This window comes from Rhinoderma darwinii, chromosome 3 (genome assembly GCF_050947455.1).
Source record: "Rhinoderma darwinii isolate aRhiDar2 chromosome 3, aRhiDar2.hap1, whole genome shotgun sequence".
In the NCBI taxonomy this organism is placed as follows: Eukaryota; Metazoa; Chordata; class Amphibia; order Anura; family Rhinodermatidae; genus Rhinoderma; species Rhinoderma darwinii.
In genome coordinates this window covers 259,570,958-259,586,178 of record NC_134689.1, presented here as the reverse complement: position 1 = coordinate 259,586,178, position 15,221 = coordinate 259,570,958, and the positions used below count along the sequence as shown (strand labels likewise).

The window sequence follows — 15,221 nt, the reverse complement described above, 5'->3', positions numbered from 1 at the left end:
AGTCTTTCGCCAGAGGGAACATTTTTTCCACATGGCAGAGTACCAGGTCCCAGGCTTGGGTGAAGCTTTCTTTTACTCCACCATTGGGGAAAAAAATTTCCTCTGGTGGAAGATTTTTCCATTGACAGGTAGCAGTTCTATAGAGGTGGTGTTAGGGAGGACATACTCAGCAATTGCACAATGCCCCCAAAATGGGCCGCTACTCTTGGGAAAGTGATGTGTGCTTGCCTCCAGGCTAAAATGTGCCAGCCTGCCCTGGGCCATTGGCTCCCTGCCCCACCGTTTTCTCTCGTAGACCAGAGCCTGGTTTAGGCCTGCGGTCTACAACAGTCCAAGAGCACGCTATTGACATCAGCGGCCTAGCATGATTACGTCACTGCATCATGCCATCCGCGCTGGGCCGCTGAACTCAGCAGAAAGTCAGAACGTCTGGCTGTGGTTACTTGGATAGATTTGTGGGGGGGGGGGGGCGCCTTTCTATAGTTCGCCTCAGGCAGCAAAGGGGCTAGGTTCACCCCTGCGGAAGCCTTACCATTGAAATCAATGTTAATGAAAATGGAAGCTATGGTTTCCATTTGGCTTTCCGTTCATCGCTTCCTCCGACGGAAAGGTCAAAAGGAACCCATGAACGGAAGTCAGACACTGGTGTGAACAGGCCCTCAAATGGGTTCTCAGGGTTATTTTAAAAATTTGTCCAAATTCGAGTCATTACTTGCCTCACGGATCCCCGTCGTTCCTCCCCGCCGCTGTGTATTGACATAGCTGCAGCAATGATGTGCTTGTATACCGACCTGATTGCTGCAGTCAATCACTGGTCTCAGTGGGAATACGGCACAGGATCGCTAAGGCCAGTGCTTGGCTGCAGCGATCAAGTGGGTATACAGGCACGTTATCGCTGCAGCTATGTCAATAAACAGCGGCAGGAAGCAACACCTTCAGAGGCCTGTGGAATTTGGGATCTGAAAGAAAAGTGGAGCTTGATTTTTTTTCCTATCTAAGGGTATGTTAACACGGCCTATTTTCAGACGTAATTCGGGCGTTTTACGCTCCGTAATTTCAGATATATTTTAGTACTGCGTGTGAACATACCCTAAGGCTGGGTTCACACTGAGTTTTTTGTAGGAGGAAAATCTTCCTCAAAATTCCATTTGGATTTTTGAAGCAGATTTTGCTCTGTCTGCACGCTGATTTTCGCTGCGTTTTTTGCCCGCGGCTATTGAGCGCCGCAGGCAAATAACGCTGCGAAAAATGCTTTCTCTGACTCCCATTGATGTCAATGGGAGGTCAGAGGCGTAAACGCCCGAAGACAGGGCATGTCCCTTCTTTTTCCCGTGAGACGTTTTTTCCGCTCGTTGGAAAAAAACGCCTCCGCCTCCCATTGAAATCAATGGGAGGCATTTTCAGCCGTTCTTTGGCGCGTTTTCCGACGCGGTTTCTGCGTAAAACAAACTTGTCAAAAAACTGTGTGAACTCCCCCTTAAAAGCTATATAAACCTTTGAAAACAATGGGGGTATTTTTGAAAGCAGGAGAAACAGGGTGATAGATTTTGGGGTGTGTTTCTTCATACTCATGTTTGCTTTACAAAGAAATCTGTCTTTGCAATGACACATTTGTGAAAAAAGTGGAATTTTATTTTGTTCCACCTGCTTTGCATTAAAAAAAGAAAAAAAAATGGTGGGTCAAAATACTTACTACACCCCTAGATAAATACCTTAAGGGGTATAGTTTTCAAAATGGGGTAATTTGAGGGGGTTTCCATCATTTTAACACCTATGAGGCCCTGAAAACCTGGCTTGGTGCAGGAAAACAAAATGTACTTAAAAATGTATAAAATTATTATTCAATTTGTAAGTCTTCTAAATTGCTCAAAATGTATTTTAGTTTTTCAAAAGTGCAGCTAAAATAGAGTAAAGAGATGACAATATAAATTTAATTTAAAAAAAGTGTACAGTATGTGTGTACATATGTGACATATTGCAGTTAAAAATAGGAAAAAAAATTATTTTTACATAACTTTATACATTTTTGTATTTTTTAACTAATTTACACAAATTGTATCCATCTACTTTTACCACTAAAATAAAGTACAACATGTGACGAAAAAACAATGTCAGAATTACTTAGATATGCAAAACTATTGCAGAGTTATTCTCTGATAAGTTCAGACATACCAGATTTGACAAATCTGGCTTGGTCATTAAGGTCCAAACAAGCTTGGTCATTAAGGGGTTAATGTCCCGCAATAACAGATCAGGAAAATACATATATAAATGAGAGGGAATAAATATAGGCTAATGCCAAGTATCTAAATGAGTAATACTTACCAACTATTAATCGGGACTCTTGTGTGCGGTGACCACATGAACATGCGTTTCGGTGCGAAAGTGCCTTTTTCCGGGAGGTGTCAGGTGTTCTGATACACCATGCATTTCTCATTGTATCCATACCATTGCATTAGGGTATGTTCACATGAAGTGTTGACGAGTTTTTTGACGCGGAAAGCGCTCTTCAAAACTCGACAAAAACCGGCCGAAAATGCCTCCCATTGATTTCAATGGGAGGCGGAGGCGGTTTTCTCCCGCGAGCGGTAAAACCGTCTCGCGGGAGAAGGAAGGGACATGCCTTATCTTCGCGCGATTACGCCTCTGACCTCCCATTGACATCAACGGGAGGCAGAGAAAGCATACTTTGTGGCGTTTTATGCCCGCGGTGCTCAACGGCCGCGGACGAAAAACGCAGCAAAAATCGGCGTGCAGGCAGGGGAAAATCTCCCTCAAACTTCCAAACTGAATTTTGAGGCAGATTTTCCGCCTGCAAAAAACTCTGTGTGAACCCGGCCTTACTGTTTGCTGTGTCTGGAGACTTTGCATTAGCTTGTATTTATTCGATCTCATTTATGTATGTCTTTTCCTGGCCTCATGCATAACAGCCTACCACTGCGACGTTTATCGTCATTCAGCTTTAGGCAAGTGGTTAGATTTGTATTTAGACCCCTTCACGCACCTTGCCGTTAATGCATGTCAAGGTGTGCAGTAAATTTGAGCACCTTGACGGGCAGTTACGTCTGTGCTTTGACAGTCAACCACCGCGCGGCGCTACACCGCAGCGGCGGTTAACTTTGCAGGGTGTCTGCCCTGCATTTCCTGTTGCCGATCATCGCCGCTGATTTAGGCAGTTAACCCTTAAATGTGGCGGTTGATTGCCGTCGCCGCATTTAGGGCGTTTAGCGCAGATCGGCAGCCCCCACGTGAAATCACGGTGGCTGGCGATGGTACCCATGGCAACCGGACGCCAGACAATGGCTACCGGGCTGCCATGTACAGAAGCCTATGAGGACCAGCCGGAGGCTGGTCGTCATAGGCTTCCTGTCAGTGTGACCGTCACATCACAATGACAGTTAGAACACATTACACTACGTACGTAGTGTAATGTGTTCTAGCAGCAATCAGAGCTGCAAGTCTAATGGTCCCCTAGTGGGACAAATAAAAAAAAGTTAAAAAAAAGATAATAAAAATGTTTTAAAAAAGTGTATAAATAAAAGTTATAAGTGACATTAACAAGAACTGCTTTTTTCCTATAATAAGTCTGTTATTATGGGAAAAACGATAATATTATTTTTCCCGCACGGTGAACACCGCAAATAAAATAAACGAAAAACAATGCCAAAATCACTATTTTTTAGTCACCACCCCACCCAAAATATACAATAAAAAGTGATCAAAAAGTCGCATGTACGCCAAAATAGTACCAATAAAAACTATAACCCTTCCCGCAAAAACCAAGCCCTTAGGCCCCATTCACGGCCCGCGATTGCGGGCACGGCTGGCCGCTGACTGACAGCCGCATTTTCGGGCCGCGCTCCCATACAAAGTATGGGAGCACGGCCCGCAAAATGCGAAAGAACGGACATGTTCCATAATTCCCGGAACATTTCCACGGCACTGACACCCTTCTGTAGTGCTACGGAAAGGTGTCAGTGTTCAATGAAAGTGAATGGCTCTGTTTTTGCGGACCGCCATTGCGGTCCGCAAAAACGGAGGTTTTTTGCTGTCGTGTGCATGGGGCCTTACACAGCTTTTTTCACTGAAAAATAAAAAGTTATGGCTGTCAGAATATGAGGACACAAAAAATAAATTTAATAATATATATTTTATAAATAAGTGATTTTATTGCGCAAACGCTGCGAAACATAAAAAAATGATATACATATAGTATCGCCGTAATCGTACTGACCCGCAGAATAAAGTAAAATGTTAATTTATAGCCCAGGGTGAACGCTGTAAAAATAAAATAAAAAACATGGTCAGAATTGATGGTTTTTGGTCACCTGGCTTGACGAAAAATGGAATACAAAGTGATCAAAAAAATCGCATGTACCCCAAAATGGTACCAATGAAAACTACGGATTGTCCCGCAAAAAAATAAGCAATCACACAGCTCCGGTGGTGAAAAAATAAAAAGTTCTGGCTCCTAGAATGACAATGCGAAATGTGCAGTGTTCCAAAAGCGGATAAGATCGGGCGCCATTTATCAATGCGACACTGACCACATATCTGTGGATTATTATTTATTTACCCCATTATTATACCCCTGATGTACTCTGTCCAGCCTGCATATGCCCCCACATTATAAACTAAAATACCAGCAAAACGCCAAACAGAACTACTACCAAGCAAAATCTGCGCTCCCTAAAGCCAAATGCTGCTCCCTCCCTTCTGAGCCCTACAGCGTGCCCAAACAGCAGTTTACGTGCACCAATATGGCATCGCCATACCCGGGAGAACCAGTTTAATATTTTATGAGGTATATGTCTTCAGTGGCACAAACTGGGCATAACATATAGTGCACTAAAATGGCATATAAGTGGAAAATTTTAATTTTCACACTGCACCATTCGCTGCGCATTAAACCCTTCGCACACCACGACTATATAGCATGTCGTGGTGTGGGGGGTGGTGTATGGAGCGGACTCACCCCCTGAGCCCGCGCCATACGCTGCGGTTGTCAGCTGTGTATTACAGCTGACACCCGGGACAAACAGACAGAAACAGCGATCGCATTGTTACAGGAGCCTGTAAAAATGAAAATACCTTTACAGACTAATTTCAATGAATTCAGCAAAACAACTGTGGGGTCAAAATACTAACTTTACCCCTAGAAAAATTCCTTGAGGGATGTAGTTTCCAAAGTGGGGTCACTTTTGGGGGGTTTCCACGGTTTTGGTCCCTCCAGTGCAGTGCAAATGCGACACAGCACTGAAAACTATTCCAGCAAAATCAGAAATCCAAATAGTGCTCCTTCTCTTCTGAGCCCTGAGTTTATTACCACATATGGGGTATTGCTATAATCGGAAGAAATTGCTTTACATATGTTGGGGTGTTTTTTCTACTTTATTCCTTGTAAAAATTTCCACGTTTTTTCATAAAAAAAAGTAGATTTTCATCTTCACATACCAATTCAAATAAATTTAGCAAAAAAAAAAACGGTGGGTTCAAAATGCTAACTATACCCCTAGATAAATTCCTTGAGGGGTGTAGTTTCCAAAATGGGGTCACTTTTGGGGGGTCTTTACTGTTTTGGCACCACAAGACCTCTTCAAACCTGACATGGTGCCTAAAATATATTCTAAAAAAAGGAGGCCCCAAAATCCTCTAGGTGCTCCTTTGCTTCTGAGGCCGGTGTTTCAGTCCATTGGCACACTAGGGCCACATGTGGGATATTTCTATCTTCTGTGGTACAGAATTTTTTTTATTACAAATTAATTTTGGCAAAAAAAAATTAAATTGGTCAATTTCACCTCTACTTTGCTTTAATTCCTGTGAAATGCCTAAAGGGTTAAAACACTTTCTGAATGCTGTTTTTAATTCTTTGATGGGTGGCGTTTTCAAAATAGGGTGATTAATGGGGACTTTCTAATATATAAGTCCCTCAAAGCCACTTCAGAACTGAACTGGTCCCTGAAAAAATTGCCTTTTGAAATTTTCTTGAAAATATGAGAAATCGCTGCTAAAGTTCTAAGCCTTGTAACGTCCTAGAAAAATAAAAAAATGTTTAAAAAAACGATGCAAACAAAGTAGACTTATGGGAAATGTAAACTAGTAACTATTTTGTGTGGTATTACCATCTGTTTTACAAGTAGATGCATTTAAAATTATAATTTTTGCTAATTTTCTCTAAATCTTGGTATTTTTTTTACAAATAAATATTGAATTTATCGACCAAATTTTTTCACTAACATAAAGTACAATATGTCACGAGAAAACAATCTCAGAATCATTTGGATAGGTAAAAGCATTCCAAAGTTATTACCACATAAAGTGACACGTGTCAGATTTGAAAAATCGGCTTCGTCCTGAAGGCCAAAACAGGCTCAGTCCTGAAGGGGTTAATAAAGTTTAACATTTTATATATATGCACAGCTATGTAGCATCTGTTGTTTTGTAGGTTCATTTGTATATGATTCAGATGCCGTCTTTAACGGTATTATTTCGCTATAAACTAGCAGTTCATTTATGATCGTATACGTAAATTAACACACCAGGTTAGATGGAACCACGCTTCATCAGACACAATATATTACAATGGGTCCAAATGGCCGTCTACGATGATGTCCAGTTCCAATACGCCACACGCTTCTGTTTATCCCCCTCCTTCAACTCCTCCACAACTGACACTCAGTATGGCTTCAAGTGAAGTGATTTTCAGTACACGTCGACATGTTGTTCTGCTGACATCTGCCATCTGGGATAATTTTTGCGTCAATTTCTTTGGTCTTCTCATAATCCTCTCCTGGATGTCTGCAATAATGCAGGTGTCAAGAACACATGGTTGTCTGTTTTATTTACATCTATCACGGATCCTGTGTTACGCCACTTCCACACCAAACCATGTATACTGCTTTAAACTAGCACAGGAAGGTCCAGAAATTGACCATAAAAACGGACCTGTGTATCTTTGAATGAGCCTGTGTGTTCTAAGGTCTCCACTATCGCCTGTGGATAGGTGATAAATATGGTTGTTGAGAAAACCCTCTTAAACTTTCAATTTTATGAATTAAAAAAGATGAAAATAAAAAAGACGACACACACAGCAGCATCAGCAAAAAAAAAAATATGTATGGCTCTTGGAATGTGGCAAAAAACCTGAAAAATAGGGTTAAATACTTACTGGAAGTTTTGTATAAAAAAAATCAATGCATCTCAAAATATATATGCATAGGTAAAAAGACATCTAGATCAAAACAGAATAAAACACTTAAAAAATTCAGGAAAAATCTATTTACTGTTAAAGCATGGTGTATCTGATGATCTCAAAATAGATAGGTAAACTACTTCACCTTAATGGATAAACTAAAGTAATAAAATGTTTTTTATTTTTAAGGCAGTAAAGAAAATGTTGTATGCCTCCACACTCACAATGGATAATGAACAATAACTCCTTTAGACTTTTTTTTACTCTTTATTAATTGAATACAGCTCTATAAAAGAGTTTTAGCTGCAAGACTGGCTCCAGGCCTCTAAAGCAATAAATAAAGCAATATCTTGCATTACGAATTGTTTATTTTAGTACTATATAATTGCTATAATTTATTTTATTTGTGTATGAAATTACCAACATTATTAACTATTTCCTGTCCTTAGAAAGTACGTGACAATAAAAACGTAGACAACACGCAAAGGATTGTGACTCAGACATCATTGATGAGGTTGGTTGTTAGACAGGACCTCCCTGACCTTTTCAAGGATTGTGCTGACCTCTGCCATAGCTCCAAGTCCTGTAGGAAAGAAAGGGTAATAAATAAAAACTATGGACAAAACAAAAGGATTTTTTTACCTGTGTTAGGCTTCGTTTACATCTGCGTTTCGGCTCCGTTCTGCCGTTCCGTCGGAGCTTACCGTTAGAATAGAACCATGACTGAAACAAACAGAACCATAGGTTTCCGTTTGCATCACCATTGATTTCAATGGTGATGGATCCGGTGCAAATGGTTTCTGTTTGTCTCAGTTGTGCAAGGGTTCCGTTCATGGGTTCCCCTGATGGAAAGCTCCGACAGAACCTATGAACGGAGCCCTGACGCAGATGTGAACAAAGACTTAAACTATCACAATTGATCACAAATAACTGGTAGCTCTAATTCTGAAGCCTAAAAATCCTACATGGGGATGCAAATATAAAGATGGGGATAGTCAGTGGAACTTAAGAAAGTTGTAGTTATATGGCCGTCTGAATACTAGATACTTTTACTCCCGATACAAGGCATCAGAATTTGTCATACTTCCTGCGGTTTTATATATTTTCTTATTGCAGGGAAGTATTCCTATAGGGAGCAGTCAGAAGAGGAGGTCTGCAAATATTGATTTTAAACCATCATCCTTCTGTAATTGGATCCAATTTTCTCACAACTTCCCATTAAGTTACAAGATCATTATCGTCTCCAATATCAACAGGAACATTTCCATGCAACAACAAGAAGAAATGTACAACTTGTTCATACATAATGAGTATGCACAAAATAAAGATTCCCAACACACATCAGAATTACAAGATTCCATGGACCTTAAAGAGGCTCTGTCACCAGAATAAAAATGCTCTATCTCCTACATCAGTTTATCGGCGCTGGAATGTAGTTACTAGCAATGTGTTTTTATTTTAAAAACGATGTTTTTTAACAAAGTTATGGCGTTTAGAACATTTATGCAAATGAGGTCCTTAATGCCCAACTGGGCGTTTTTTAATTTTCAACCAAGTGGGCGTATGACAAAGAGGTGTATGACACTGGCCAATCCGCATCATACACCTCTCTGCCTTACACCCAAGCTAGATTCACTGAGCAGCGTGATCTCGCGAGACCGCGCTGTGACGTCACTTCTGCCCACAGGTCCTTCATCCCTGCGTCTGAAGACAACATCTTTCGTCTCCCTCCAGGCCGATGAGAAGTCCCAGTCATCGGATCGGCAGTAGTAGAAGTAGTAACAGCAGCAGCTTCTCGGTTCTCGGCCTTTTGGCTAAGATCAAGTGTAGTACCTGCTCAAGCTGAGGTTAGTAATCATCCCTGCCGGTGGTTGATGGGCCATCGTAGGGGGATGACAGAACGCCGAGGTGAGGGCAGGGAACCGCAACGGTCATCGCTCTGGTGTACGCATTTGGTTTAAAGGTACCATTTGTAGGTGACCAGGCGACCGCCGGATCGAGGTCAGGAGGTCGGGTAGTTTGAAAGCCCGAGTTGCTATGTGCCCCAGGGCTGGTGACCCTGGGGTGCCCTAACTCACTGGGGGTGGGATCCCACTGAGTGAAGGCACATTTGCACGCACTCTTCTTTCACACTTCTAAGCACACACCTTTTTTCTCCCGGGCTTCTGGCTGGGAGATGAGGAATTTTTTATACCTGGCGGATGTCCAGGCTGTATCACAGCGCACATCCACTTATTTAATTTTGTTTTTCACTGTGTGTTTGTCACGTTTGTCACAAGGATTTTGGGATGCGGTGCCCTTTTGGGACCCTCCTGAGGTCTAGGGGGAAAATGTGTGGCCTTCTGGTTCCGTTTTCCCCTGCAACCCGGCCTCCCCTCTTCGGAGGGGAGGTGCAACTTGGATGCAGGCTCCTAGGTGGACACTGGGGTGGCAGCCCAGGTACAAGCCTAGGAGTGTGTTTGGGTCTCCCTAAGCTTCGGCGAGGGGGGATCATCGATCCTTGATCCTCTAGGCCTATGGCTTGGAGGGTCGAGGAATGGTTATGCGGGGCCTCTCTCTTTTAAGAGAAGGGCTGCGATAGACCGCATCCTTGTGCACTTTTTGTGTGGCACCTCTGCACTTTTTATGCACTTGGGTGATAGAAAGCACGACTCGGGCTTTCAAAAAAAAAAGAAAAAAAGCAGCAGCAGCAGCAGCCTGGAGGGAGACGAAAGATGTTGTCTTCAGACGCAGGGATGAAGGACCTGTGGGCGGAAGTGACGTCACAGCGCGGTCTCGCGAGATCACGCTGCTCAGTGAATCTAGCTTGGGTGTAAGGCAGAGAGGTGTATGATGCGGATTGGCCAGCGTCATACGCCTCTTTGTCATACGCCCACTTGGATGAAAATTAAAAAACGCCCAGTTGGGCATTAAGGACCTCATTTGCATAAATGTTCTAAACGCCATAACTTTGTTAAAAAACATTGTTTTTAAAATAAAAACACATTGCTAGTAACTACATTCCAGCGCCGATAAACTGATGTAGGAGATAGAGCATTTTTATTCTGGTGACAGAGCCTCTTTAAACTGCGCCTCACCAAATGTAAAGTGACTTAATTCTACGTGGTAAATGCTCTGCTGGTGAAACAGGGCAGAACAGCCACGAACTAGAATGAATGTGTCGCATTGGATTTATATCATTCTACATTACTTAAAGAGACTCTGTCACCACATTATAAGTGTCCTATCTCCTACATAAGGAGATGGGCGCTATAATGTCGGTGACAGCAGTGCTTTTTATTTAAAAAAAAAACCGATCTATTATCACCACTTTATTAGCAATTTTAGATTTATGCTAATGAGTTGCTTAATGCCCAAGTGGGCGTGTTTTTACTTTAGACCAAGTGGGCGTTGTACAGGAGTGTATGACGCTGACCAATCAGCGTCATACACTTCTCTCCATTAATTTCCTCAGCACATAGTGATCCTTTTAGATCCTTATGTGCTGTCTTATACTAACACATTAACAATACTGAAGTGTTTAGACAGTGCATAGATATTCCACGGGATGTCTATTCACAATCCCTGCACTTCGTTACTCTGTCTGTGGTAGTTACAGCAGAGGAAGCATAATCTCGTTGTAACCTGTCATATATAGCGTAATCTCGTGAGATTACGCTTCCTCTGCTGTAACTACCACAGACAGAGTAACGAAGTGCAGAGATTGTGAATAGACGTTCCGTGGAATGTCTATTCACTGTCTAAACACTTCAGTATCGATAATATGTTAGTATAAGACAGCACATAGCGATCTAAAAGGATCCCTATGCGCTGACTAAATGAATGGAGAGGAGTGCATGACGCTGATTGGTCAGCGTCATACACTCCTCTGTACAACGCCCACTTGGTCTAAAGTAAAAACACGCCCACTTGGGCATTAAGCAACTCATTAGCATAAGTCTAAAATCGCAAATAAAGTGGTGAAAACAGATCGTTTTTTTTAAATAAAAAGCATTACTGTCACCTACATTACAGCGCCGATCTCCTTATATAGGAGATAGGGCACTTATAATGTGGTGACAGAGCCTCTTTAAAGAGGCTCTGTCACCACATTATAAGTGGCCTATCTTGTACACAATGTGATCGGCGCTGTAATGTAGATTACAGCTGTGTTTTTTTATTTAGAAAAACAATCATTTTTGACAGAGTTATGACCTATGTTAGATTTATACGAATGACTTTCTTAATGGACAACTGAGCATCCTGACACTTCGGTAACGTTTGTGTGAGAATTACAGCAAGGCAAGCGTAATCTCGTTTTAAATGACAGTTTACAGCGTAATCTCGCGAGATTACGCTTGCCTTGCTGTAAATCCCACACAAACGTTACCGTAGTGTCAGGATTCTGAACAGACATGACGTCCTGGCTGGTAGTGATGTCTATTAACTCTCAGGACACTTGAGTAATGTTAAAGTGTGTGTATATGTGGCTGCACATAGTGATCTAGTAAGATTACTATGTGCTGTGTAAATGAATGGGGAGAAGTGTATGACGCTGATTGGTCACTGATTGGTGAGCGTCATACACTCCTCTGTACAACACCCACTTGGTCAAAAAGTAAAACACGACCAGTTGTCCATTAAGAAACTCATTAGCATAAAGCTAAAATAGGTCATAACTCCGTCAAAAAATATCGTTTTTCTAAATAAAAAACACTGCTGTAATCTACATTACAGAGCCAATCACATTATGTACAAGATAGGCCACTTATAATGTGGTGACAGAGCCTCTTTAAGGAATGTGCCCCTTAGACCTTGTTTGGTCATTACAACCATGGGCCAGATCTAAATCAGGGGGACAATAAAATGTTCACAATCCTTATCTTTAAACTGCTCCAACTAATTACTGCTAATTTGTGTATAAATATGTAGACTTAAATAAAAAACAATTAGTTATGGCATGCAGGCCCCTTATTTACTGGCAAACATCGCTAGCTGCGAGGAACAAGGGGCCGAGCATGTAATACAACATGCACAATCCTTGTGTGCCCCTACATTTGCTGCTGGGAGACAGTTGGACTGCCACCATACACCTAATCGCTGACATTTATCTAACATGTATGTCAGGCTTTAGTCTAACATTTCTTAGTAAGATATAAAAGCTCTTCACTACCCTGATAAAATGTATTAAAAAAAATATTCAGTATTCACTGATAGTCTAAGATCTGAAAGCAAACTCCTAATTACAAATTTCCTAAACAGAAAACCCCTTTAAAATGCATCTGTCTTCTATGGCCAAAGTCATCCTGTGTACTGACATATCCCTGGGTCATATCACAAAGTAACATTGTAAAGTCATGATGAACTGAATGCCCCAGGGAATACAGAAAGCGCAAACACTTCTGATCATACTATATGCACTCGAAAGCAACTGCTGACCTTTGTCACCACACATCAAAGTTTTTTCAATGCAGGCAATCTCTATGTAGCCAAAATTGCAAAGACGTTCAATCTGTTCTGCTGTGATTGGATGATCCCACATGGCCGTGTTCATAGCTGGACAGAACAGCAAGGGCTTTTGTAAGTCCCATGCACGAACTATACAGGTCTGCAAAATAAAACACACACTCAGGTAGAGAGCAAAGCACAAAGACAAGGACATTTCTAGGTGGTACATTTTTCTCCACACTATTTCACTGATTCAGAATTCCAAGATGTATAAACTGGTGAGTACATTTGGGATTTTTCCCCACATGGTTGCCAGACAAAATGTACTCTATATTTAACATACTTACCATAATTTTGAGCTTTAGGCCCTCACACGCCCGCAGTAGGAACAATAGACTCCAAACGGGGCTATTTACACAACCGATTTTTTGACGGCCCGGTAAACCGGGCCGTCAAATAATGGGTAATGCCCTATTTTGGGCTGTTCTCCCGGCCACACGGCTCCCATGTAAAGCACGGCCGCCACTCGGATGTGATGCGAAGTGCATGTGAGGAGGAGATTTTTTTGCTCCCTGTAGGAGCGGAATCTTAATCCCAAGCCACAGCATTGCCAAAGCTGTGGCTGGGTATTCCGCTCCAGGAGAAGTCCCTGACTTCACTGTCCATATATGGACAGTGACATCAGGGACTTCTGCCCTTGGAGCGGTCCCCTACTCCTGAAGCGGAATCCCCGGCGCTGTGGCCGGGGATTCAAGTCCCTGACTTCACTGTCCATATATGGACAGTGAAGTCAGGGATTTCTCCTGGAGCAGTCCCCTCCAGGGGGGGTGCCATCTACGATGGTGCTATGTACAAGGGGCTGTGTGGCACTGCCTACAAGGGGGCTGTGTGGCACTGCCTACAAGGGGGTTGTCTGGCACTACCTACAAGGGGGCTGTCTGGCACTACCTACAAGAAGACGGTGTGGCATTATGTACAAAGGCCAGTGTGTGGAATTATCTACGGGGGCCAGTGTGTGGCATTATCTACGGAGGCCAGTGTGTGGCATTATCTACGGAGGCCAGTGTGTGGCATTATCTACAGAGGCCAGTGTGTGGCATTATCTACGGAGGCCAGTGTGTGGCATTATCTACAGAGGCCAGTGTGTGGCATTATATACGCATTATCTACAGAGGCCAGTGTGTGGCATTATCTACAGAGGCCAGTGTGTGGCATTATGCCAGTGTGTGGCATTATCTACAGAGGGCAGTGTGTGGCATTATCTACAGAGGGAAGTATGTGGCATTCTCCAGAGGCCAGTGTGTGGCATTATCTAGAGAGGAAAGTGTGTGGCAAAAATTTGACAAATTAAATTCATCCATTTTTAAAACGGACAGGGAAAAAAAACGGATGCAAAATTGGTCAAAATCGGCTGTTAAAAACGGAAACACATCCCGGAACGGAAATGGAACGGATGCAAAACTGAAATTTTTATCGGCCGACACTCGGACCCTGTCATGTGAATAAAGCTCAATACTCCTTTATGGCATAATGTTAACCTTCATATTTTCAATGGTTTTGAAGATTTTAAATTTTGGTCGTCTAGGAGAGTGAATAGGATTTCCCACCTTATGAGGGAGGGCAGAATGAATTATATTCCCACATTGTTATATTGGTTGAAGGAAGGTGGTTAATATATTTACATTTTGTTTTATTTATATTTCTTTTTATTTATTTAATTTTTATATTTATTTTACTCAACTACATTTTTATTTTGATATTGAATTTTATTTTTATTATTGTTTGTTTATTATTTATAATTTTTTTCTACTTTTATTTTTATCTTTATGATTATTCTTATTTTTATTTACATAATTTTTCTGCATGAAACCTAATGGGATGAAGATTACCAGTTTATTCTAATATATATGATCATTTGAATCTTAACTTGTCTTAGTAAGAGTTAATAGTACTGATGTTGTAGTTAAGTTGTTCATTGGCGGCTTGCATACTTAAATAGTGATCTTGTACATGTTTTACTATGTAACGCTCTGAAGAAGTTACGTGGTGACGAAATGCGTCAGGGCATGTAGCTCACGCTCTGACGTCACACGCCCAGGATCCGTGTTCTGCTGTGTCCAAGTACATGCCGCTCTGCATGCAGCTCAACCGGTTTTAATACTTCCCATGCTGCTTGCTACTCGTACAGCATACACCGCTTGTGTTAAGGATCTGCCAGGCACAGCTTCTGTATCTACGCCCATAGGTAATCAGTCTGCACCTGCTTCTATGTCTGTGAGATTGACTCCATCTTCCACCACTCAGGATGGCAGGCTTAGGAGTGGGAGAGCCCATCACAGCCTGGCCAGACGGAGCTAGCTCCCGCCCTCTGTCTATTTATACCTGCCTTTCCTGTTCCTCCTTGCTTGTGATTCTTCTCGTTTGTTTTCCTGGCCCTGCTAAAGCTTCTTGAACTATTTTACCCTGCTTCATATTGACCCTGGCTTACTGACTACTCTCCTGCTCTGCGTTTGGTACCTCGTACACTCCTGGTTTGACTCGGCTTGTTCACTACTCTCCTGCTCTGCGTTTGGTACCTCGTACACTCCTGGTTTGACTCGGC

General features: G+C 42.1%; 1 protein-coding gene across 3 annotated transcripts in view; it reads right to left on the bottom strand.

Moving 5' to 3' along the window:
- Positions 1 to 7,439: 7,439 nt before the first annotated feature.
- The window catches only part of PPCDC (phosphopantothenoylcysteine decarboxylase), a 34,792-nt gene continuing 27,010 nt past the window's right edge, over positions 7,440 to 15,221 (bottom strand). For all 3 annotated transcript variants that reach the window (XM_075855163.1, XM_075855164.1, XM_075855166.1), the window contains 2 exons: positions 12,611 to 12,779; positions 7,440 to 7,775 (listed from right to left, as the gene is read on the bottom strand). In XM_075855163.1, the coding sequence (XP_075711278.1) occupies positions 7,696 to 7,775; positions 12,611 to 12,779 (249 nt within the window). In that variant the 3' untranslated portion in view covers positions 7,440 to 7,695. The remainder of the gene's footprint in view (positions 7,776 to 12,610; positions 12,780 to 15,221) is intronic.